This window comes from Macrobrachium rosenbergii, chromosome 20 (genome assembly GCF_040412425.1).
Source record: "Macrobrachium rosenbergii isolate ZJJX-2024 chromosome 20, ASM4041242v1, whole genome shotgun sequence".
In the NCBI taxonomy this organism is placed as follows: Eukaryota; Metazoa; Arthropoda; class Malacostraca; order Decapoda; family Palaemonidae; genus Macrobrachium; species Macrobrachium rosenbergii.
The window spans coordinates 12,607,501-12,635,431 of record NC_089760.1 but is presented as its reverse complement, the minus strand read 5'-3'; the positions used below and the strand labels follow the sequence as shown (position 1 = coordinate 12,635,431).

General features: G+C 35.1%; 1 protein-coding gene across 2 annotated transcripts in view; it reads right to left on the bottom strand.

Annotated features, from left to right (window-relative positions):
• The window catches only part of wb (wing blister), a 423,965-nt gene that overhangs the window by 194,542 nt on the left and 201,492 nt on the right, over positions 1 to 27,931 (bottom strand). For both annotated transcript variants that reach the window (XM_067121957.1, XM_067121958.1), the window contains exons 7-22: positions 27,808 to 27,931; positions 27,371 to 27,467; positions 26,576 to 26,716; positions 24,749 to 24,865; positions 24,460 to 24,600; positions 22,690 to 22,844; positions 22,333 to 22,435; positions 20,629 to 20,733; positions 18,363 to 18,505; positions 17,827 to 17,912; positions 17,476 to 17,612; positions 16,877 to 17,091; positions 16,159 to 16,353; positions 14,415 to 14,535; positions 11,154 to 11,262; positions 10,657 to 10,725 (exon numbers count right to left, since the gene is read on the bottom strand). The exon at positions 27,808 to 27,931 is cut by the window's right edge and continues 73 nt beyond it. In XM_067121957.1, the coding sequence (XP_066978058.1) occupies positions 10,657 to 10,725; positions 11,154 to 11,262; positions 14,415 to 14,535; positions 16,159 to 16,353; positions 16,877 to 17,091; positions 17,476 to 17,612; positions 17,827 to 17,912; positions 18,363 to 18,505; positions 20,629 to 20,733; positions 22,333 to 22,435; positions 22,690 to 22,844; positions 24,460 to 24,600; positions 24,749 to 24,865; positions 26,576 to 26,716; positions 27,371 to 27,467; positions 27,808 to 27,931 (2,058 nt within the window). The remainder of the gene's footprint in view (positions 1 to 10,656; positions 10,726 to 11,153; positions 11,263 to 14,414; positions 14,536 to 16,158; positions 16,354 to 16,876; positions 17,092 to 17,475; positions 17,613 to 17,826; positions 17,913 to 18,362; positions 18,506 to 20,628; positions 20,734 to 22,332; positions 22,436 to 22,689; positions 22,845 to 24,459; positions 24,601 to 24,748; positions 24,866 to 26,575; positions 26,717 to 27,370; positions 27,468 to 27,807) is intronic.

Below are 27,931 nucleotides of genomic sequence, written 5' to 3'. Positions count from 1 at the left end.
AAAGAAACGATCAGAGCGACGACAGAAGTATTGAAACGGATACAACCAAATCAGCAAACAGACGTTTACACACATACAAACATGACTATAGACAACGGTCGCATATACGTCAACAGCAGTTGAGATATAAAAGATACAAACATACATAGTAATTAAAAACTGTTATTAACTTTTAGAACTGACATGAAAACCTAGAGATCTCTTTCATTACGTGTTAAAAAAAGAACAGATGAGTATATCCACACAGTGAAAAGGCTGACAGAGAGACAAGAGTCCATCGTCCAAAGGAACAATGGACAACAACAGGAGATAAACTTCACATTTAAAACTTTTCAAGTGTCGGAAACCAGTTACGTCGAAGGTCAGGAAATGAAAAGCTAAGTTTGATTAATGTTATACAAGCTTTTAAACTTGCATATATATATATATATATATATATATATATATATATATATATATATATATATATATATATATATATGTGTGTGTGTGTGTGTGTGTGTGTGTGTGTGTGTGTGTGTGTGTGTGTGTGTGTGTGTGTGAAAAGTACCACACGAAAGAATTAAAACATGAGGCATGGTCCTACCCGGTTTCGTCTAAATTATTTACACATCTTTCATAAAAATGGTACACAGCATTACTTTCAATGCGGTCCTAAGAAACCAATAAATTAGTAAAAATGTTAACACCAGAAAGGGGGGATGGGGTAATCCCTCTCCGGACAGGGGTTTGGTGAGCAACATTAAAATCTCGCTTCTCAAATGATAGCCAACCTGGAGGCTGGGTTATCTCATAATGGAAAATTGACAGGCATATCGCTTTGCTGTCATTTGGACCATGACACGCTATACTCCATAAAATCTGAACAATTTATAAAGTTCCTCTGATAAGAATTAATCATTTTTATAGCTCCATGGCTGATACTAATTTTTCCAAATCTTTCTTATATGAAATATAACTCATATCGCGTTCTAAAATTGCAGAATATACCAACTTGTCAGGCCCGGTCTAGTTAATCTGATAATCTGATAACTTATTTCCCTACTGTCTTCTCTTTTTTATTTATTTTTTTTTTTGCTATTCACTACTTTAGTTAACAGTATCAAAATGTATATGGTATACACAAGATGACAACGAAACTGTTTTCCATGTTACAGAAAAGAATCATTCTACTAATTAGACAGGTGCTGAAAAGTTGGTATACTCTAATATGCAAGAAAGTACTATACGTAATTAAAGCTCTACAAATAAAAAGTTTTGGTAAGGATATGAACATTAGGTTAGGAGTGAATGAACCGGTTTCATTCATTTCAAAAGAATTACGTACAATTTGACGATTTTAAGAAGTGTAGTATTTCTCATCTAAAGAACAACAAAACAAACGCTAACTGTACTTAAAAAACAAGTAAAATATGCGCCGAAGTTTCTTCGGCGCAATCGAGTTTTCTGTACAGCGTATAATACTTTAAGAAACTCTTAGCCACGGCTCATGAAGCTTTCAGCCGTGGCCCATGAAACTTTCAGCCACGGCCTGTGTTGCTGGCACCTATAGCGGTGCCAGACGCACGATCATGGATAACTCTAACCTTAACTAAAATAAAAACTACTGAGGCTAGAGGGCTGGAATTTGATATGTTTGATGATTGGAGGGTGGATGGTCAACATACCAATTTGCAGCCCTCTAGACTCGGTAGTTTTTAAGACCTGGGGATGGACAGAAAAAGTGCGGACGGACACACAAATAGCCATCTCAATAGTTTTCTCTTACAGGAAACTAACTAGGTTGGCTGTCCTTAGAAAATTAAGTTTTAAAGTGGCATATCCACCCTCTTTTCTGAAGACGGATGTTTTTCACTCCAGCATAAATATTATCAATTTATAATGTGTACCAGTCCTCTTTAAGATATATGAACAGACAACATAAGTTTGAATTATACTTATTGCTTTATTTTTGTCTTGTGGTACCATATACTCAAACAAGTGTTACAGAGAGGTGTGCTTATTTTGGCGTGCATCATAATTATATACAGTACATTGTAGTTTTGATTATCCGTTACTGTCATCCATGAATTTATAATAACTGGCCTAGAAGAAGGTTTTGTCGTGTCAGTAGTGTTTTTATGGACCTTTTCAACGATTAGATTACAGTTAAAAGACATCCAACAATACACACACACACACACACACACACACACACACATATATATATATATATATATATATATATATATATATATATATATATATATGTGTGTGTGTGTGTGTGTGTGTTCAGTTACATGCATCCCTATAATGCAATTTTGTGTTAAAATTGATCGTATCTTATCTAAACCATAAAAGAGATCACCACTCACTTCTTTCAATATATGGGAACAGGTACCAGTACGGAACATGACATAAATTTATAATCTTAATTCCAAAAATACGAAGGTATAATAATGACAATAATAAGACCAAAGATAGTAGATGAGGCAATAATGTATGAGAGAATAACCCAATCAACATCTTTTGATTCATTTTCCAGGACAAGCGAATCGCCTCCATAGAACATCTACTGTAACATGGGCATATATGGCTAATCACCAGCCAAAAATTACTACCAAAAAAAAGAACTTCCCTCTCAATCTCAATTAACCCTATTAGTATCTCACTAAGACTTCTTTACGTGTTTTGAAAATCATTAACATCCAACTTCTGTCATCCGTGTCAGTTCTGAAAGATATATCCCTACTTAACATTCAAATGAAACGAGACAAAAAGTGGTTTCCGGCGCTCATAGGCACCTTATGTAGGCAGCCGTTTACGTCAGGTTATGTCGGCTCAGTTATAGATTTATGGCTCTATTTCATAGACATACGGTTCGAGTTTTAGATCCGAATAACTTCACAAGGCTCGGTTCTGTTACCTGTTCCTGACAGGAATAAGTTATGAGGGTCACTGGAAATTGGTGAAATACATTTCAGTTTAAGCAAACACAGTACATGCACACAGATATATATATATATATATATATATATAATATATATATATATATATATATATATATATATATATATATATATATATATATATATATATATATATATATATATATATATATATATAACCTACTCGTAATATATTTTACCAGATACGTATGTGATCGTAATAAACACAATCTCCTCTTTATAAACACTGCTCGAATTTTTTGCACTTTTGGATACGCTTGTCACTACAAGCCTTTAAATTCAAAAAGTGTGAAGAATTCGAGAAGTTAAAAGGGCACTGTGGTTATTACAATTACGCACACATACATACATACATACATACATTATATATATATATACATATACATATATATTATATATCTATATACATGTATATATAGATACAGATATATAATATACAAACGTCTCCCATTAGAGGGTGTGATGCCAGGGGAGTTAACCTTTAGGTTTTAGGGCAAATCGTTTGGGATGAAGCTGCTATGCTGCTACCCCAGACACTTCTCTACCCTGGTATCGACCAACCATGGTCGAATGACTATCAAGTGTTTAGTCACTGCTAAGGTCAGTAAAGGCACCATAGGTTTTGCCGGACACAGCCCAAATCGTTCTGCCTCGGCCGGGATTAGAATCTAGAGCTTCCCGTTCAGTTACAATTCGGACAATTAGCACACTTTTCATGACGAATGAGAACGTCACTGTTTATTGTCTCTACTTATTTACTACTGTTGATACAAAAAAAAAAAAATAATGTTGAAATAAAAAAAAAAATTAAGAGACGGTACATGTACCCTAGACCATTCAAGATACCCTGCGCGAACTTAATAATATATTAAATTCTTTTTCCAATCTGGTTACTGTTCACAGTTGAATAATGAAATGTTAGGAAGACATTCTAGCGGATGTTTAAAAGTAAAATGTCTATCAAATGAGATTTCCTTGAACGGAGAGAACAGTTACAAAGATCCGATAAGATTATTGTAGATTCTCCTACGTTTGAATGCGAAGTACTATTTTCAAAATAATGATACCCTTGAGAAGGCCTTACAATATTTCAGGATGTATAAAATGTTACAGAAAAATCCCCATTCGTAACAAATAATGGAAACTTGTAAAGAAATCTAAGACTCAAACAGTTACCCAAACTTCTAAGCATGTCGATAAGTGAGAAGTGGAGTCAAATTCAATAGCAAATACATTAAATGAAAGAGCGTCTTGTTCACAATCAACAAGCCTATTTGCTGTGTTTGTTTTTTGTATTCGTGGAATCCTGTGGGGCTTAAGGATGACGCTAGTATGCGAGTGATTCGCCAATGGAACAAAATTGCGTTCAAAAACGCTATAAAAATAAAAACTAACATTACATAATACACACACACACACTATATATACATAAATATATATACTATATATATATATATATATATATATATATATATATATATATATATATACATATATATATATATATATATATATATATATATATAATATATATATATAAAACACGTGATTCGTTTATCACGCATCAATACAGTAAAAGAATGAGACTGGGTGTAGGGCCTGACTGGTTTCAGCTTTACTTCCAAGACACTGAGAATAATGCTGAAACCGGGCAGTCTGTCATTATATTATATATATATATATATATATATATATATATATATATATATATATATATATATATATATATATATATATCTATTCAAAATAATGCTAATATATATATATATATATATATATATATATATATATATATATATATATCTCAAGGTCTACCAATCATACGTAAAGTACCCGAGGAGCACTGTGCTTGCTCACCCTCTGAAGGTGTTGCCTACATATTCCTCTGTAAAACTCTGGACCCCTACTGTGGCACTATCTAGGTCCAGGGAACCATGTTTTGAATAAACTCGAATCTACGTTACATAAAGATGACTTTCAGAGGTTGCAATGGAGGGGACAGGGTTGGGGGGAGGGGGGAGAGGAAGGACACAACACCTACACAACCCCTCCCTGAAGCCACCTTCCTTACTCTGTAGCTCTGAAGGAGATTTTGAGATGTCCCCAAACTACTCGCACTATTTGTTAGTTACCATTCTCCATCTGAACGAAAGCAAATCTTCAATATCTTGGGGATGCACCGTGCATAAGTTGACAGTGTGATTCTCGCAAAGAGGTAAAAAATCTTTAAATTATTTCTATGCATGCAGACACAGCCAGACGGAAAGACGATTGACAAACTTCACAAACTTCTATATATATATGAATGTCTTTTCCTGTAATACCACAGTGTAATATGAATATAAAAAAAGGCCCATAAAACACTATTTAAACGTTGCAACCATATATTTCGGGCACTTGTGTGTGTGTGTGTGTGTGTGTGTGTGTGTGTGTGTGTGTGTGTGTGTGTGTGTGTGTGTGTGTGTGTGTGTGAGTGAAAGAAAAAAACAGAAGTGCTTTGGATTTCGGTGCTACTGAGATTCTTATGCTGAGATTTTATCTGCCAAAAAACTTATCGATATGTTGATAATTAATTTCCTTAAGTAAAAAAAAATCGATGGTATTGTACATCGAACAACAGTGAACAACGGATCTTTTTATATCTTTGTTCTTTTTAACTGGATGTTAGCTCGCCAGAAACTGTCCTCTGATTACAGACGATTTCATTATTTTTTATTATTAGTATCAGTCTTAGTAATTGTGTGTATGTATATACACATATATACATTATATATATAACGTGTGTGTGTATTTGTATAGTAGTAGTAGTAATAGTGGTAATATTCCAAAGAGTATTTTTTAGTCTATTCGAAAGATATTCAGTAAATCTTTGGTTTAACTCAGTCTTATGAAAAGAGGAAGAACATTATCTCAGATACTGGAATACGTATTAGTAAATTTTTTAGCTTTTCTCATTTCTTCATACTAATTAATCCTACTGATTGCTGTCATCGATTTACATAGGGGGCAAAACTGGAAGATACTGTACTTGAATAGAATCGCCTCGTAGGTTAACTTGTCGAAGAGTGCAAAGCATACTGGTACACACACACACACACACACACACACACACACATGCACATGCGTGCCAAAGTGCACTTTACCTCCTTTGGCGTACACTTGAGATAATCATGATTCGACTTCAAGATCGATAACAGAATTTTTTGTTGTGGTCGATCGCAATCTCGAACCTCTACCAAAGGAGCGTAATTCCTACTATTAACCACAACAGATTTGCCGAGACTGCAACGTTCACAACATGCTATTAAGCGCTGAACTGGGGCCAATGGCTAATCATCCAGAAACAACACAAAATAAACTCTACGATGAACACGTTAAACGTTATATGAAAATAAATTAAGTGAACCCAACTATGGATGTCAGATTTTAAAGCTGGCTTCCCAGACATTTTTTTTTTAACCAAAACATCTCTGCCCCTGAAATACGAAGTTACTTGTGACTTGTCTTTTGCAGATTTGCTTTATGGGTAGCAAATCTAGAAGCCGCTGGCTTTAACAGCCTAGCTCTCTCTACAATTCTCTCTCTCTTCCACTAAGATAATCATCTTTTATGTACTTTTGCCTGTCAGTCACTCAGCTAAACAGCAACTACGAAATGGTCTGGAGGAGGTGCGGCGGATAGGACAGAACGATAAGGACGAAAGAGCAAAGGACTGAAGCAGGTGTACGACTTCCAGAGGTTGGAAGGGCGGGGAAGGGTAGGGATGGTGGTGGGGTGGGGGTGGGGAGAGGAGACAGGACACAAAACCTACACAGACAGACCCTGGACGATCTCTCCCCACCCCTCCCCCCGTGCCACCAACCAGACAACGAAGCAGCGTCGCAGACGCGAGCGCTACCTTATTGCAAAAAGGTTCGAGATTTGGAACCTGATTTGCCAAAATGGTTCGTTTCGGAGCACGAAGGAGACGTCGCTGAAGAACGACCACATATGGATAATATTAACAAGCAAGTTGGATGGCTACTACAGGGTCGCACACCAGCCAGAACCTGAGATTAAAGAAATAGATTCTCACTAAATAGCCCTGATTAGTAAATAACCTTTTAATGAGTCTCATGTGCAGTCTTAAAACAACATTGTGACATTTTTCTCTTGACTGACACAGAGATTAAGCATCATACGAAAGTTTTTATTACACGCATGAATATAAGAGTGCTAGCGAGTGTGCAAAGCAAAGCAATCATGTGAAGACACCATTTCGAAGGGTAGTAACGGCCATGAAATATCAAAGCGTCCTGGATATTGCACAAAGAAGCATGCAGTGGAGTCCAAAGCTAAAACAGGCCAGTAATAACTCGAGGCAGTGTGTAGGTTTCCTGAAACGTGTACACACTGACCCTTACTTGTATTTTTGTTTGTTAATTTTTCAACTGTCGATATTGCAGCTCAAACAAAACGGACAACACAGTTCAGTAGTGAATCTGGCGGCTCGATCTGAGCACTTATGATGAGAGAGTCATCATTTTTGACAGAAATCTATCACGCAAACTACCGATTCACCACACCATTTAAAATCCGAGATCCAGGCACAAGTGTCCAAGGAAAATGGCAACCCATCGTTACGACGGTAGGTGTATGTGTGTGTGTGTGTGTGTGTGTCTGTGTGTTTTGTGGAGCAGATAGCATCGAGATATCATCTGTCTGCATTCCATGCTTTCCATTATCACCTCGCCTCATGCAACTACTGATAACAACCGTTCCACTGGCGCCCCTGAAAGCCATTAGTACGACTTAGCTAGTCTGAGAACTCGACACTGACAGGATGAAAGGAATCTGCTAACAAATGAAAGTGAGGTAATTCGATGAAATACGTGTGGGCACTTAATTCCTTTCCGTCCCGTATTCGTCGCCACTGGCTGCAGTGGTAATGTTTTTCCATTTTCATTAAATGTAGGAAATAAATTAATATGAACAGTCTATTCTAGATGGATAACTTACTTTTCATTTATATTTTTTTTCAATGTTCAATTTATTACAGTTAACAAAGGAATATTGGGAGGCTGCGTGTGTGTGTGTGTGTGTGTGTGTGTGTGTGTGTGTGTGTGTGTGTGTGTGTGTGTGTGTGTGTGTGTGAGAGAGAGAGAGAGAGAGAGAGAGAGAGAGAGAGAGAGAGAGAGAGAGCAAGAAAGGAAATGGGGTACCTAGATCAATACTTGGGCAGAGGGGGCACCCTTCCCCCCAAACAATGTTTTTGATATCCAGATGATAGCATCACGCAATTAGTGGTGTACTCAAGATTTACAAGTGTGGTTTAAGAGCACATTTGGATAGCAGAGTGAAGCATGGAGATGTGATGCCAGGTTGCAGCAGACACAAGTTATAAGAGCTTTGATGAGTACCACTGACCAAACATTATGCAGAGTAAGAGTAGAATAAGAAACGAATAATCTCACGCTGTATTCTTAAAAATTATTTCCTTAACTTGTATAATGGTAATTAATATCTTTTCTATTACTTTTCCAAATAAGTAAGACTGCAGCATTGGTGTCTGAGCTTTGAAAACACACACACACACATATGTATGTATGTATGTACACACATGTACATATGTGTATATATATTATATATATATATATATATATATATATATATATATATATATATATATATATAAAGTATATTACTCATATAGATACTGTAAAACAGAGACCCTAGGCAATCATTAAAGTTAGCATCTAATTTGAAAGTGACGGCAAAGAACGAGAGTATCACTTAATTTTCCTGCATGAGTCATAAACTTGTCTCTTTTCATGAAAAACCATCGAGCTTTTTAAACAAAACTTTAACAAATCATGGATTTCAAGAGATTACTGAGAAATATGCTTACGAACACACCACAACGACTTATTCTTAAGTTTACAAATCGACTAGAGATAATCCTAACTGAATCTTTTTCTCTGGAACGTAGCTTAGCTTGCAGTAAAAAAAAATAATAATATCCTAGATGATACTTACCCTGGGAGTAACCAAGTCTTTAGACTTTCCATCTATTATAGGTTCTGAGGGCCACTATCTAATTGGTCAAAAAGGAACGATATTTTTTTTTTTTTTTTTAAGATGAGTCTGGGCGAACTGTAAAACATATTCTAGCTTGAGAAACAAATTTACCCTCTTAAATATGAATGTATTTCAGAGTGTTTTTATTTATGCCACTGAAAATTAAAGGATGATGAAAGTTTAAAAGATTTATAAATCTTAATGGATGAACAATTCCCTAACATGTGGGGTTTTTAAACAGAGAAAGCATAGCATGTCATTACAATAATTTTTTTATAATTACAGCATACTATTTTGCAATTCAAATTAACACGAATTAAACAGTCAAGTAGTCACTGAGGGTCACTACTATTCTTTTATTACTAATAAGAGAGAGGCAGCTGATCTCAAATGAGAGATATCATCCAAAGACTTCGGGAGTAAGAGTTACGTCGCTAACATTTATCTTGACACCATTACTACTATCAACGTATGAAAAGTGTAGTTGAAACGCCACTTAGAGCACAGATATCTTTAAAAAAAAAAGTTCCCTTGTCAGAGCAGAGGATATGGATTCGGGTAAACAAAAAATGGGAGGGGGTGGTTATTGGAAGAAACTTGCACAGAAATCATATTAGTAACCAAAGACCTAAAACCACAACTGTTGACTTAATCCCTGTTGATATTGTAGTTATATTAAACTTAATGCCTCTGTAAATTTATACTGTAATATCGTTTTCAATTGCTTGCGCTCTTTTCTCCACTACCATCCCTCTTTTCCTTTGTATTTTCAATCTTTTATTAATCCTCTTACATCTTTTTTTAGCACAAATCCATATATGTATAAACTGCGTGAGAAAATTCTATCATCCAAATGTCCCCACACACTTATCATTCAAAATGTCCCCTAATTTTTCTCTCGAAGCCTACTTTTAACTTGACTTCTATTTTTGCAATAACATCAAAGAAAAACATGAATAGCAAATCTGTTTCAGAATACAAATGCAGTTATCTACAGCAACAAAATCTTAATTTCTGTGACTATTTATTACAGCAAACTAAGACAAAAAAAAAAAAGTGCTTCAAAAGGTCACCATTTCTGCTTAAGTCAAATTATTTGATTAGTTTATATTCATTCAAACTTCAGTACTGTTCCCAGGTCCACGCCATAACAAAGACTGGAATGATTCTTCTAGATGGTGAACGAATGATAAATTGCAGCATCTAATGACATTAATGTAAAAAAAAAAAAATAGTGGATTTGGATACATTGCCAGATCCATTACAAGATCTAAACAACACTCTGTTGGCTGGCAAACAACCCCTCCCCAAAATTTCATTGCAATCAATCAACTGGTGATATCTTATGGACAGACTGACAAACACGGACAAAGCGAAGAATAACCCAAATGAACAGAGAGACATGGGTGAATATATACAATAACTTGTCCAAATTCATTGGAAAGAAGACTAAAATTAATATCAAACTAGTTGCTACAAAAAACTTATCACAAAGTTGCCTAAAACCAATTAGAGAATGTACAGCATAACCTTAAATTCCCAATTCATTATCAATAATGCTGAAAATTAAAACGAAAATAACTTGAGTGATGTAACAGCATGCATACAATCCATTCCACCAAAAATGACAAAAATATAAGGTAACACTCACTAAAGCAGCCTGTGACTAAATTCCCATAATGGTTAGGAAGGCAGCGGTCACATTTTTCACCCGTAACGCCTGCATGTAAACAGAGAGAAATTGTATAAGAAAAAAATTCCAAATGATCTGAAAAGCAAAAATGCACGATTGCTTTGTACACTGAAGGCCAATCTGTATTGGCATTGTATACATGGCAAACTCAAGGTACCATCTTGGTTTATTATAAAACTACTGTCTTTCATCCATGTTTTTTCATTTGAGAGTTTATGCTGAAATAGCCTTAAGTAAGCTGATATAATTTACAATTAACCTTCTAAAATATCCTCATTTAAGCTAATATAATTTACTATTAATATTCTAAAATATTCTTATGTATGCTAACATAAGTTACAATTAATCTTCTAAAATATCCTTATTGAAGCTAATACAATTTACTGTTACCTTGGAATAAATAACCACTGATGATAAAGGGATCAAAAACTGTTCGAGTAATTTGCCATACATACCTGGCTTGCACGGGCACTGTCCAGTAAACTGATCACAAATTAGATTAGCTGACCCTTGTGGATTGCACTGACACTTAGGGCAACCTTGTTCAACACCTCCATGACCCCTCTGAAAATATATGGAAAAAAATTAAATCCATGATAGTTTCGCATACCATAATCTTAACAAAAATAAAGAAAATAAGTGTTCATTATTGAGAGTCTGCTGTTCTGCCTATATTACCTGAACTTATCATGATGGAGACAAATGGACAACAGGACATAAGCCAATCTCTGATAGAGAGAAGATAATTGTACACAAAATTTGGTTCCTAACTGAATACCTATGATGACAACAAGTTTCTCTTAAAGTCAAGCAGGACGTCTCTTAAACAGAAGCAAGTATAATATTTTGGAAACACAGAAGAGGACAGAGAGAGCCATACCTCCGATAGTAAGGGGGGATAAAGAACAAATTAAATCAGTAAATTAAAAATGATGTCCCTAACACTTTTAATGAGTGTTACTATTCTACTATGAGAAAGAAATGTTAAAAAAAATAATGTAAATTATACATGTAGAGTTGTGGCTATGTTTACCATCTATGTATAGTTGCAGGTAATGCAAATGCATACTTATAACCAGTGCTATGCCCACTCCATTCATTGGTAATCTTATAAGCATGGATACTCTCTCATATAACCAACGTCTTTCCTGTCCTGATCCAAGGCAGATGCTGAGGAAGGAATTTCAGTGGTACTGTTTCTTTCCTAAAGCAGCATTAAATAATGATACAATGAATGAAGCATATTAGATAAATGCCATTAGTATTCTTTTAGTTATTTGACCCCTCATGACAGACTGCGGTTATTCAACAGTCTCACTGGAAAATAGGCAAAATTCTGTTATTTCCTATTTTTCCTTTCCTTTGGGTTTAGAGGAAATCGCATGAGCACCAATGATCAGAAAGTAGCTTCAGGAAACGAGTGATAAGGCCCAAGCTGATCCAAGTGTACAATACACCACCAGACTCCTGAATGTGATTGTCTTGGAAAAACATTCATACTATCAATTTAATCATATATCAATTGGTGTCAATTTTCTTTTCCATGAAATTATTTACTGAAGTTTTAAAGAATGCCAATTCAGCACATTTTAACAACAAAATGAATTGGGTGAGAGGTGAAATCAGAGAAATATTTCAAGCAAATAAGTAAAAAATGTCCGCGGAGGATAGACAGATCTATCCTATGCATCATCTGACAGTCAAGTTTCACAATTCCTAACTCCAGACAGTTATGATGAACTATGGGTAAAAAACGAAAACTTCTATGGTAGACAGATATGTGTATGCATCAAGCTTCCCAATTTCAAACTGCTGAAGACTGTGATTAATTGCAAGACTAAAGCACAAGACAAAACAGACCAAGGGCGATGGAACAGATGCAATCCTTCATCAGATTACAATAAGAATTCATCATATATCAGACAGCATAATCATAGTCCAGATTTTGTCAGCATCTACGATATTTTTAGATTTACCAAATTATTTAAGGTTTAAAGAAGTGCACTTTATTGAATAACAGTTATCCAAATTTTAGCTATAAATACAGACCCTTTCGAGCAACACCATGATTTGGGTATTTTGACCCAGTAGTTTGATTAAATTACCTAATAATACTAACAACTGCAACTTTTTGTAAGCCATCAGATGATCTTAATGTGCAAAAAGAAAGTACACTGACAGCAATTCAATATGCCTATGAGACTTTCAAGGACCATTGACACACTAGAAGCTCTGAAGTCAAGCATTATTGGTGCACACACCTCAAGAATGCCTGATGACTACAACTTATCAAGAATCCCAAATTTCTCAAGGCATAAGACAGGAGGGCCTAAGGGTCATATGCAAGTAAACAATTTCATTCATTAAGAAGGGAAGAGCTCAGCGTTTTACAAATGCTACTACTATACTTGCAAGATAAGTGATAAATAATTCTTTCCTTTGTTCCTTGATAGTATCAGCTTCATAAATCGAGGTCTGCCATTTTATCTTTAGAGTTTCTATGTGATCAAGATACTCTCAAGATAGTCAGCTCTAAGCATCCATAACTACATCATGGATGCAGTGATGATGTTCAACAGCAGATCAAATCCTCATTAGAATTACTCTTCATTATATCCGACTCTGTTTGAGTTAGTTGTTAACTAATGAAAAAGGTGGCACTGTTTTAAGACCACACACTGAATGCTGTTGTCAGTTTCAAGTCTTGTATATCTAAAAGGCAAGGATATTTCTAGGGCATGAAGTACTCTGTTTCTGATTCACAACATAGCACTGACATTGAAAGATTTTCATAAAGGGTTAATAAAAGCAAAGCCCATTTCCTGTATCAGTATGCTGCACCTCTTCTATCATGGGAGAGACAAATGTGTTCAATATTCAAGGGCTGATATTGTGATTGCATTTAAACCATTTGGTACTGAGTAAGTTGCATGGCCGCCAGAAAATTGATATATTAGTACTATATATCACACATCTTTTTTTTTCATAAGAGGCAGAGCCCAATGTCTAAGACAAGAAAGCCAGATGACTTTAACCTAAAATTAAAGATTTCTAGGTACTCTACACAAGTAGAAGTATGGCTTTGGTAAATAAGGTAAATTCATTGCCAGAGATGAAAAATGATGCGGTTCAATAGACCCCTTAGATTCTACCACTGGCTCTTGATTATCAAGAGGGCTATTGGAAGATGGATACCAATTATCCATACATGTCTAGTGCTCTGAAAGGTGCAAATTTCCAGGTGACAGTCCATGCATCCCGAAGGGAAATGTTTGTATTGTTTAACAGGAAATACTAAATACAACAAAGCTCTTTGTCTTATGGCTTATGATCTTATGGGCTCACTTATGGAAAACACCTCCACAGTGATATGAATAAGCTGATTTAGCATGTGAAGTGGGCATGTTGTTTCAATGGGGACCTTAAACTTCTATTCAGCAAAAAGTAAAACCACACTCTCTTCAAGGCTGTATATATGATGTATGATTTTCTTACTCTACCTTTGGTACATACTGATATACTATTTAGAATATTGGTTCACAGAATAGTTTTAGGAAACTGTAAATGTTTTAAGGTGTTATCCCTTAAAGACAAGTCATACGATATAGGAAAGCAATGTGGCAAATACAAGAATAAAATTTATAACTAGTGACACAAAGACCTATTTTGACTCCAAGTGTTATCCAAAGGGTCTAGTATAAACGATTCATACTTACAATACACCTGTCACACTGACGTCCAGTGAAAAGTTCTCTGCACTGGCACTGACCACTTTCTGGATCACACTGTTCGCTAAGAGACCCTCTTGGATGGCATTTACACTGGAAACACTGACCTCTGAGAAAAGGAAATACATACATTATGAAATGCCAGGTTTCATATTTGGTGATTATAGGCTATGTCAACTTAAATTTGAGGTCAATGAACAGTACCTCCAAACCTCTTCTCATCACCTCTTAACCACAATATACATTATGCAATTAGAATCTTTTGAACTATGATTTAAAATTTTATACTTCACTGACATCAAGAAGCATTGAAAAATACCTAGTATAAATTAGCTCACAAATATCAAACATTCAAATATAGCTATAAATTTCAGTATATTGTACTAATAAACTAGCAGGGTGAAAATTTCAAACAAAAGTCTGAAGGGCTATGAACACAACTTCTCACTAAGGTCACCTGTGTATGCAGGGAAATAAAATTATAACCAAACAAATAATTTCATGAGAATCATTTCTAGATTGAATAAGACCATCAGAATAAATCAGTCTTGACCTGTCAGTCCAGGAGTCTCAGTCGGTGATTTTATGATTGAATTGTACCACAGTTAGTATCAGAACATGTTGTTAAAACTTAGGTAACATCCCTTCCCTCACAAGTTGTGTTCAATACCAAATGGACATACACTTTTTGAAAGCAGCTGGCAGAGGTTATTTGACGTTATCTGATCCCTTATAGCATAAGTTATGTTCACTGCAAAGAAACTCATATTTCCTGGTACTTCCATTTTATCCTGGTCACTCTTTCCTATAAGCTGGCACCCATAAGCATCCTGAAATGGCTTTATTTCATAAAGAATTGTCAAGGAGCTGGCTGGCGCTATGAATCTTTACACCAACTCTTGTTGCACTTTTTCTACAAACTGACACAGTCAAGCTTCTTGTCATTCTTCATGTCACTCACTTACCAAAAGAATTGTTTTATTTTAACAATGAGGCCATATTTGGGGTCCAATTTGTTTTTCTGTTTCTCTGTGTGTCTACCTGCCCATCTATCTTTGTTAAAAGAATTATATATAAATTTACAGGAGGATTTTAACGAACATTTTACCAAGGGTGGACCTCATGGCTAGCAAGAGTTGATTATATTTTGGAAGTAGAAATGTAACTTCTGCCTTTCACAGATCAAAGGTCAAGCAGGAATTTAACTCTGGTTATAACTTTTGAATTGTATGAAATATCTGTCATGCATACTCCAGCAATGAGGCCCATTTGAAGAGGGAGATCAAGATCTCATGTATTGGCCAAGGTTACCTAGGAATTTCAACACGGCCATAACATCTGAACTACAAACGTATACATTCAATATTTAGCATGCGACCTAAATGATGTCAATGTGTAGAATGATATCAAGATTTATGTGGAGGTCATACTCAAAGGTCATATTCCATTAATAATTTAACCTTAGCCAAAACTTCTGAGTTGTACAAGATACAATATATACTTGGAATGCATAATCTAATCAAGGTCTTCAGACTCTTCGGATGGGCATATAAAATCTTCTGTCCAAATTTCTGAAATTAAACAAAACTGCAGTATTCTTGAAAACGTTTGCTCCTAACAAGAATGCTGCCTTTTCTCCGAAATCTCAATCCCAAACATAATACTAAAACACTGCTACTGTACTAAGATGATAACAGAAATGATTATGTAACTAAAATACTTATCATCTCACCTTGGTGTCTGCCTGTAATAATTTTCTTTACACTTTTCACAATTCCATCCTGCTGTATTACCGATACACTTAAGGCATTGCCCAGTTAATCGATCACACACATCTCTCTCCCTGAAGTCTACATTGCCATTGCACTCACAAGGTTGACAATAGTTGCCTGGAACAAGGGGGTTTCCAAAGTACCCATCAGCACATCTGAAAAAAATGATTCATGCACTGCATTTTACTCTACCACATATAATATAAAAAGTGAACTTCTAACAACTATCACAGTCCTATATTAGGAAATGAAACTATACAAATTGGTTTAGACAACAAAGAGGGTATGTGGATCCTGTGTCCACTATGGAAAATTGTGGGATAACTAATATTAGCTTCTTTTTAACATTTATCCAAAAGTTTCAGAAATATGCCAAATTTAACCTAAAACAAGAACTAATCAACTTTCATCATCTCCACTTTTTTTTTAACTTCATTATCATAGCTCAGTTGCAAGAACTTTACTCAAAAGTATGTTAAACATAAAATCTGGTTCAGTTAGTGTTCTAAATTTTGAAGGATACAGTATAAGGATATGATTTAAAAATACCAGTCTTTTTTTAACATTTAAGTGCCTTTACGTGTGGCCTTGTTTAAGTTGTGTTCTAATGCATTTCATACTGTTGCTGTCACGTCTAACGTTCCGTTGCTTGGCCCACAAATCATCTTAAAAACTTACCTTTCACATTTAGGTCCACTGTAGCCCGTAGGACACTGACATTTGTATCCTCCAAGATCCAAGTCATGGAGACATCTGGGCGTAAAATAATTTTGCCCTAAAGGAAGAGGACATTCACATAACTGACAAGCATCAGGAGTTCCAAGAGAAGGATTACCAAAGTATCCAGTTGCACAACGCTCACAGTTTTCACCAACTGTGTTATGTAGACATTCCTGGAAAAACAAACCATTCCCTTTAGTAAAATTCACAACTGTGCATCAATGAGAACGTCTTTCAAGAAGCGGTAGCTTTTATGCAGTTTCCAATAAGAATGAAATATACCCAAGAGAATCACAAATGGGTAACAAACTAATCTAAAGTTTGTTCATATGAGAATAATTATCTGACATTTTGAGGTAGCTGATTATGATGCAAAGATGAGATTTAGTATTTCACAGCAGCGTCATATTATGATACAAAAATGAGATTCTGTATCTCACAACAGCGTCAAAATTCGATGCAAAAATGAGATTCAGTATCTCACGACAGCGTAATATTAGCTAAAATAAGAGCTAAAATAACAAAAAACATAATGAAATTGGAAGATTAAAACTTACGCCACAAGCCCCAGTGATAGGATCACATGATTCGGCGTGACCATTGCAGTCACATCGTTCGCAGGTTCCTTCAAAGATCGTATTGTTCACTCGTCGATAACCAGGTTCGCATAACTCACAAGACAAACCAGTATAACCTACGCGTACACAATGGATTATTACAGCTTCTAAAAATATGTTTATGCTATAAACTTCTTGATAACAATATTACAACAAGTTTTTGTCAAGGGTTACTTATTCAGGTTTACTAAAAAAAAACTATAAAAATAAAAAAATAACTGCATACCTCTCCTAAAAATCAATACAGTAACTGCATACTCTGCCTATTGGTCAGAAATCATTCTCGCTTACCTGGCGGGCAATTACACCTTTCAACTGCTCCTGTGACTAGTGTCGCTGTACCCTCGCCACCATACTCTAAAGCCACATCATGAAGGCTTAAATAAAAAAAAAAGATATCAAAATTACGAAAATCTAACATATTTCAGAGATGCTAGTAAGGAGTTATTATAAGTAATGAAATACTATGCTGAGCATATTTTTCTATAGTCTTATGAAAATTACAAAAAACACCTAACATGCTTATGCAGACATCGAAATTGAACCAAAATGTTTTACTAATGCTGAAGTTAGATAGTATATTAAAAATAACATTTCTTGTACAGATACAGAAGAAATCCTTCACCACATTCTTTAATTCAATGCGAACACAGAAAAGACATCAAATATTTCACGTGTTATATTCCTATATTTACTATTAAAATTATCCAAAACTAGATTTCTTAACTAATAACTATTTTAAATAGGGCTGTTTATATTACAATTTTATTAGTAAAAAAAAAAATAATTCCTACCCTCAGAAAATACCGTACAACCGAGGTACTTACACTCCTTCAATTTGGACGGAATGATATCTGGCTCTTATCATTAACGTTTCCATAGAGCTGAGAATTTGCATCATTTCTTGCCTTGTGACTGCCTTTCCTTTATACTGTCTTGTCTTTGTTGATTCTGTGATGTCTGCTAAATCCTGCAAAACAGCAAAAACAGAGTGTGGGTATTTATGTTACATAATAAAAAAGGACTGCTATCTATATTAACTCTATAATGAAAAAAGGATTGCAATGGACACTTGAGAGTTTTAGTTAAATTACTTGGTTAAGTATGAAAATTTCCGAAAATTTCTAAAGAGCCTCATTTCTAAAGTGAATTATTCTCCCTTCTATAAATACAGGATATATACAGTACACTTATGGGATGGTGAATACTGGATAATGTATAATTAACAAAGGAATGAAAAAAGTCATAATTGTATTTTCTTCCTAAAGGTAACTATTGCAAGTTGCTGGAAAAAAGAGAAAACCAAAAGTATTCTTGATAAAAAAGAAAAGATCTCCAAAATTAAAATAGGATACATCCCATATGATGATGTTCTGTGTATAACATCCTGACTACAAATGTTGAATCAAAGTATTTTCGCCAGTGTCACAAATACAGGCATCCTTTGCGGTTGAAAGTAAAGAAGCTGTTATATTATGGGAACTGATTATGAATTGTATGAAAATAATTCCACCAAATTCAACATTCTTTAGGATATTTCTTGGGTTCACGATGATGTTTAAAGGACACTAAGAATATCATTTTATGAATCAGGCCTTCAGAGAGGATTCCACGAAGGGTTCATAATGGCTCTTATTGACCTCAAACAGGGGTTCTCATCAGGATTTTTCTATACAGAGTCAACGCCCACTTTAAAAAAAGAAATGGGGCTATGGTTGCCTAGTTCACTTAGACATAAGACTTGAGACAATTCAAAATAGTTCAAAACTTCAATTGCTTTCCCCAGTCAGTCTGTATGTCAGTTACAAATTAACTATTTGAAAAAGGCCAGAGGTTCTGCAGAATAGGAATTACTACCGTACTTCAGTTATTCCTTAAAGATCATATACATACAAGACTATAATTCACTGCAGACTGCTAAGATTAGCTTATGTCAGCATCAAGCACAATGTCTCTGATAACACTCTCCTGCTGAATGAGAGCCCTGCTGCTAGTTGACAGCTGGTATGAGGAAGAGGCTAACACTGTCAATCATATAGGTGCTCTGTTGAAGGTAGGCCTCTTAACAAATGTTCTCTCGCATGGCATGGCAATTTTATTAAATCCTAGAAGGAAGTTAAATTTTATGGGTAAAAAAAAAAAAGACATATGGATTCATGATTTGGCAAAGTCACTTATGAATGACCCCCAGCCACTGTGCGGTTTTTAAAAAGAATTAATGAACTATGGAAAGCTCTTGGAAGAATCCGGTAAGTGGCACCCAGAAAAGTCTAGGATTACCAGGTCAGCTTCTCATTTGAAACACAAGCATCTTTCTCTTTCAGTCCGAATGGCATACAGAGAAGGCATAAGTAACATGCCTCAGCTACTATGCATGGTTTAAGGGTCTCATTTTGAACGGCCGCCATTCAAAGCAAACCCATAAGTTCTGTTGCAAGTTTCTGAGCATTGATTTTTAGGATCTGTGGCTAACCCACAGCCCCATGCACCCACAGAGTGTCATTTTTATACATAATATCCAATGGCAGTTCCCATGGATATAAGTGGCACCAACATTTTTAATTATGTTGTAAACCATTTACGTTGAAAATAAATCAATAAAGCCGATTCCTTCAATAAATGCCCTAAGGAAAAGTTATAAAGTAATTAGTGTATTTTCAATTCACAAGTTTCCATTCCTTCAGTGAAAGCATAATCTAAAGTTGTACGTTTTAGTAAGGATAATATTATATGCTCCCAGTAGCAAAAGTAATTAATTAACATTTGCCTAAAAAGTTATTGTTTTCAATTCAAGGTGTGTGTTGAAATATGTGAAATTAGAGTAAATATAGCTTTAAAAAAATTTACCAGTTCCCATTTTTTGGCATCATCAAGCAGGCATATTTTAGTAAATCATATTTGACTTTAAGACAGGTATACTTGTTTCATTATGAAAGCATGCAGTGAAGTAACATTTCACATATTTTGGTAAATGACAAGTGATAAAGGCTTGATAAAATTTACTGCAATGAAAAATAACTAAATGTTTGTTGATGACCAGAGACCAAGTTCACAGAAAAATTAACATGAAAATGAAAAGTAAAACATACATACCTTTGGAAAATGGAACCAATCATGCTCATAAAATGGAATTTCCAAATGTGCAGACTTCCTTCCTCTGTGAGTATTGTCACCATAAGCTATACGATAGCCTGCACCCTGGAAACATATAATTACAAATGTTATTAAAAGTGGATTAACCTAATAAATATTTTAGGTTTTCATACGAATTAGTAAATGTGTCGTAGCTATAAGAAGATAAAGGAAATTCTATTTGTATTTAGTCTCAGATTAGTCAAAGGTAATGCTTACCATCTAAGAGTTATAATCATACAAGTTTGGATCAGAAGAGGTGATAGGAATATGCTTGCTCCAAGCATATTCCTAATTAATCATTAGCAGAGGTGATGTCAATTGCATTACCATAAAACGTCATAATACACAGCTTTGACATCATCTAATAAAAACATTAGGTGTTAAAATATTAGATATACATAAAAAACCATAAAAATATTGCCTTTCATCTTAAAAACAGTGCAAGTTGTTGTGATTATAAACTGACCCAGCAGATATTTGAAATTATTTGTTTGAATCAACAATGACCTGTACATTCATGAATATTTAATGCCCTTTCATGCACGATTAAAAAATATTCTCCTTAAATTATTTGCTTAATTACAGTTAAATCGTTCGAATAATTTATATATAAGTCCTTGCAAATCTAGGCATAAAAATTACTGAAATTCTGAGAAATGGATGAAAACCACATGGGAGGATTACGATTAATGTAATGACTTGATACATGAAAACAATTCATAGCTAGACCCAGTTATGAGACATTTTAGCTTGGCCCATGTTGTGTTTTAACAAACAGTTAGGAAGAAAACTGAACTGTTTGTAGACTGGATGACAGGACCGTTGAGCTAATTCTCCGTTATGGAAGTGAAATGTAGAAGTTGAATGCACATGAAAGGAGACTGAAAGTGCTGAAATAAACTGTTTGCGCAATGTGTAACAAGAGAAGAAATGACTGCTTGAGAAACATGGAGGTACAAAATTACTGAAGTATATGAAAAGAAGGCTCAAAGTTTTTTTGTCATTTTATATTTTTATTTTAATATATTATTATTTATTTATTATTTTTTCTTTTTATTTATTTATTTTCTATTGTTTTTTATTTTTTTTATGGTTTGGTCATATGGTAAAATGGAGTGAAAGAGGTGTTGGTGAGGAAGTGTGAGACTGCGTGCATGATAGGGTGAATGGCACAGTATACATAAGAGTGTTCGGCACTTTTATGAGATGTCAGCTAATGGGAATTTTTAACTTCAGAGTGGGTTCATTTACAATTCTGAAATTAACATTATAAATATAAGTGGCTACGGTATTTTTTTCTAGAACTCCCTCTGCCCCCATTAGGGAGAAATGGCTTAAAACTGATACACTCACACGCACACACACACACACACACACACACACACACACACACACACACACACACACACACACACACACACACACACACACATATATATATATATATATATATATATATATATATATATATATATATATATTATATATATGAATCGAAAAAATTTTATAATCGTAATACAAATGATACAAGTCAACGAGCTTTAATTGCATTCACTGATACCTGAATCTGAAATCAAGTTATGAACTTCGATCTTTCGGAATAATGCGAATGCTCGGAATGATGCGAATGCTCGGAATAAAAAAAGGAATGTTAAAAAATACCTCTATTATAACATCAGGACAACGGGTTGGACTACCAGATGTATCTCCTCGAAGCCTGACCCAGGACACCTTCACAGTAAGAGTCTGGCCATAGGAAGTTATCCTGTGAAAAAAATAAAAACAAACACACTTAATGTAATGCGTTTCATCTCGGGAGATTAAAAAGTCGACGTTTAAAACATGCGACATGACATAAGTCTGTAAAACCTTTAAAAGATGCGAAATGACATAAGTCTGTAAAACCTTTAAAAGATGTGAAATGGCATAAGTCTGTAAAACCTTTAAAAGATGCGAAATGACATGTCTGTAAAAGCTAACTCCAAAATAAGCATTACTGAATTTCGAATGGTAACTTACCTTTTTCCTAAGTACCCGTCTGGTGCCAACCAGTAATAAGCCGAAAAGGCAGACATTTCATCGTGTGCAATTGAAACATCTGTTCCTTCGTGTGATGCTGCAACTACCCTTCTTCCAAGCAAATCTGTTACACGCCACTCGCTGCGTTCCACCACCTACATAAATAATGAACAATGTTATCTGCACGGTATCACATAAGTAGTGTTTCATGACCAAGAAACTATGAGAGTATTGAAGAATTATGCAACAGATCTTTAGGATCTGTCAGCTTTGATTTTTGAGATGACAGTTGTGCATAACTTAAAGGCTTTAACTTTCCAAGGCTGCCTAATGTTTCTGCGAAGGGTGAATGCCTTTAAGAATATCACTGGGCTACATATCCAGTTTACCAAGGATTATGTAAATTCAAATAATATTAAAAAAAACATTGGTGAATCAAAGTTATGACATTCAGAATGAAAGGGTGTGTCTAGAGAGCAAACAAATTTATCATGCTTCCAGTGACATTATTTAGATGGGCGTTTCTCTTTAAGGCTATTTCTTTTTGCAATCACACTGCCTTTGGTCTGATTTCTCTATTTGATGTGACAGTGGGAAAAGATTTCATCCATTTTCCCCCGTTTGAGGATTCGCCGTATTTCTGCCCATCTCCTCATATCCATCTGGACAAAATTCCAAATTTAACATATGACGTTCGGCACGTGCTGTTTGCCTGAGTCTACTTGTTTCTAACTGATCCCACTTTATTTACTTTATTCTTGCTTCTATAAGCATATGATCCACACCAGTTTAAATGCATCTTATTTTTTTAATCAAATGAAACATCTACATTATTTTTAATCAAATGAAACATCTGTCCTATTATTATCTTCCCCAACTAATTCGTAATTTTTCTAAGTTTACCATACTTTCACTTACTTTTGGTTGATAATCGCCGGCTTAATTTTACTATAGGGCAATGGTTTAGAAACTCTTCATATTTTTCTTGGTGATTCCTAATTACTTTTCATCATTTGCTTTGTCTGACAAAACCGCTTCGCAATATGGCAAAGAAGATTTGAGTCATTCATAAAAGTTATTGACGTAACATATAATACAAGCAAACATAAAACTAATTCTTCATACTGTTATGAAAGTGATTCAATCAGTTTCTTTGACAATCATTGGCACAGACTCCCAACTACATCCCATCAGAAGTCTAAGCCTCCCAACCTAACCTGAATCAAAGGTAGGAAAAATTATTCCAAGGTAAACTCACTGATTGCAATGACAGCTCGAAAGATTTATAGTAAAGGCCTTTTATCTGATTGATGTTTATTTATCAAATTTAAGCCCTATATAGCGGCCAAATGAAAATGGTGTCTAGTACCATGGAAATACAGAAAACAATGATTATCAAAGAAAATACAAACGAAAATCTCACTAGGGATAATATGAAGACGACTAGATTTTCAACAAGAAATCATTTACCATATCACCGACAGCGCTTTATGACAATTCTCGCTGCCATACGCTGGTCACATATTGGTATACTTCTTGTAAAATACCTGAAGAAAAATTAACACGAAGGCGATCTATGGTTCTAGAGTCCTAAATATCTTGCTAAAATTAGAGAGTTACTACCCAGCACTGTAAAATCTCAAAAAGAGCGATCTAGTAAAAGAAGTGTACGAGTATCATTGCTTTGCTCGTGGGTCCTTTTACAATTAACAATACACTAATACTCGTACAGTACACAATACAATAAACAATAAAACAAAAAGCACTCACAGTGTATACAGCTAGTTTGGCTGCTTCACAAGAGCCTGTAGCACCATTACAGAAGCATTTTGTGCAACCTTTGGGGTTTCGTAAATCCAAGTGGAAATGTCCTGGGGCGCAAGTATCGCACTGGTTGCCAACAACATTTTCCTGATTCAACGAAAGATCAAAATTATGTATCTTATCACTAAACAGTATTTGCAGAATACATACTTTCTATAACATAAGCACTGTTAAAAACGAAATGTTTGCTATAGTTATGTGTGAGTAGACTATCCAAAGTAATGGGAAACCTTACCTTACACACGCAGTCTCCTTCACACTCGTCATTGACTGAACCAGCTCTGTGACAAGGGCATGGCTCGCAGCGCGGGAACGATCTGAATCCTTTAGCACATTTGTCACATCGAGGGCCCTGGAGTGACATTTGTCAAGATGAAAAATATGAAACACAATGATAAAATAGGTTTCTACACGAGCTAGACACCAGGATAAATCATATTAATTTTGCCTGAAGTATTCGCATTATTATATTTCACAACACTGCAATATTGATTAAAACACTGTTGTTAAATTATTTTAAAAAATAAACTCGTGAAATTTGTAAAAATCTCTAGGTTATGAAGTATTATTATCATAATAACATTCAAAGGTAAAAAATTTCGAGAATATTAAAATTTGCATGGTGTGCTACTAAAGCAAGAAGAGAGAGAGAGAGAGAGAGAGAGAGAGAGAGAGAGAGAGAGAGAGAGAGAGAGAGAGAGAGAGAGAGAGAGAGAGAGAGACTAATATGCATTCTCTCAAATTATTTTTTACAATATATATTTGATTATGTTGGTTGAAAGAAACTAATAAAAAGTAAACAGGAAGTTGTAAAGATACATATAAAAGGTCCATAAAACTTCAGAGATTCAGTAATTTGCCGAAGCAGAATGGCATATGAAATTCTACCATAGCGCATATTTAAACTATCACCCGCTGCAGGCCTATTTTGGGGCTTGTCTTTAGGCATCTATAATAATCGTTACTATAACACATTGAAATCAAATGTTATAGACATTGAATTTTATAAAAACGAGGGAAATATTCACTGCAAAACGAAACACTGACTTTAGGAGCCAATAAACATAGACTAGTTTAGGTAAAACCGCATATAGAAATACTGAAATAACGTCACAGATTTGAAAATTATGATCAAATACACCTAGTAAACCTATATCTTCAGTAAACATCATTTACTTAAGATACAGAACTAAGACGTTGTTGTCTTTCTCTCACGCTAAATCGGAATTACTTCAGCCAATGCCATTTTCACGCTTAAACTAAACTATAGGCTACCAAACTACGAAAATTCCTGTCAATTCTTTGCCAAAGGACAACATGCACCAAACAAAAATGAACGTTTCTTACCTCGCATCTTGTGCTACCTGATATCATGAGCAACTCTAATAAACTAAATTAAGAGAATGTGCTATGAACATAAACACTCGAAAACATAATGACTTATTAGAGTTTCGTATCAACTTGATAGAAAATGGGTTCCGCCACAAGCATCTAAAGAAAATGGGGCTTTAACTCTCATGGTAAACTTATACATTTATACACCCGCCATTTTTTTGTACTTACCGTTTACTCCGACCTAAAGGTATCCTTTATATGTCAAAAGCTATTGCGGGAAAAGTCACTAAAATAAAATGAGTGCCTGACCACACAATAAAACCAAATCACAACACAGTAAAGGAGAAAGAATTTCATTAGTAGGCTACCCCATGAACGGTTTAACCAAGACCTACAAAAAAGACTTCTTTAGGGATTGCGTTTAACCCTGATGGGAATAGGATTACCCAATCGAAACCATCCTATTTTAAAGTAATACATCTCTCTCCAACCCATCTACGACCCTTGGCGATCGACAAACTGCTCGGTACTTGATTCACTAAGGCCAACCATAGGGGTATTCGGGAACGTACCCATATCGATCGCCCTTGTCCGGTACGAGAACAGAATACGGATCCCTCAGCTAGTGAGAGAGAGAGAGAGAGAGAGAGAGAGAGAGAGAGAGAGAGAGAGAGAGAGAGAGAGAGAGAGAGAGAGAGAGAGAGAGAGAGAGAGAGAGAGAACTTACAGCAAAGCCTTCCCTGCAGATACACGCTCCAGGAAACACTCCTAGGTTGAACTGAGAATCATCCGGGACGCAAAGTCCTCCAGTACCAGGTCCTGAACACTGGCAGGGAAGGCATGGTTGACTGGCAGTGCGAGCTATGCCCTGGGATAGAAAAAGAGGGAGATATTTCACCTTTACTGGAACCATAAGAGGGTAAAAAAAAAATCAAATTTTTAGCTATAAAAAAGTTATTGTTTTTACAGCCTTCAAGGATCAGTTACAATAACTTTTCTGTGAATATGATGTGAGCTCTAATTTTGTGAATAACAGGACATGTACGATGGCTGCAAAAGTGTCAGTTTAAAAAGATATAGCAAGCAGAAGTAATCACACTGATTAAAAGAAATGTCTTGCGCCGTAATCATATCCTGCCTAAATCCATAACCACTGATTTATTATTCAATTTTTGTGCAAAAAATAAATTTTGCAAGTGTTACTGAAATACCCTGCAATACATATAAACTGGGAAAGCAATAAAATAATATAAACGGATAAATACGGCAGTTAGTAAGTAAAAAAATTTAATATAATTTTCATGTAAAGCTGTCTAACTAAAATGAAATCTACATACCCACACACACACACATACACACACACACACACACACATATATATATATATATATATATATATATATATATATATATATATATATATATATATATATATATATATATATATATATATAATATATATATATATATATATATATATATATATATATATATATATATATATATATTATGTATTACTTACCTGAGGCCTGTAAAAGCCTTCCCTGCATTTTTCGCAGTTTACTCCGTCAGTGTTGTGGCGGCAGTTTTGGCATACGCCACCACCTTCGTATTCGCCTCTGCAATAAAATTTATTTCTAGAATATCATACACAATGGGAAATTTCCAATTCTAGGTCTAGACTTTATTACTTCTCCAGAAAAATGGAAATCCCAAACGTGTCAAAGATCAACTGAAAAATAATGACTTAGATGTCTATGATTTGACGGAACTTGGAAAAACTTATAAACTAGAATACCCCTAAATCATAAACAAAAGGAAAACTAAGCGTAAAATTGTTGGTTGGAAAACTAAGGTTAAAATTACGGGTTGCTCTGTGAGCAAGAGCCCATGCTGATAACGCCAGCTTGCGCATAAACAATAATAAGGGGAAACTCCCACAAAACGACGAGTCATCACCTGATATTCAGAGAGAGCTTCTTCTCCGCTACCTCCTCGTCGTATTCGCAGGAATCGGCGTGACCATGACACTGACACTTCTCGCACACGCCGCCGTCGCTGAAGTTCCCTGCCCTCCAGGGCT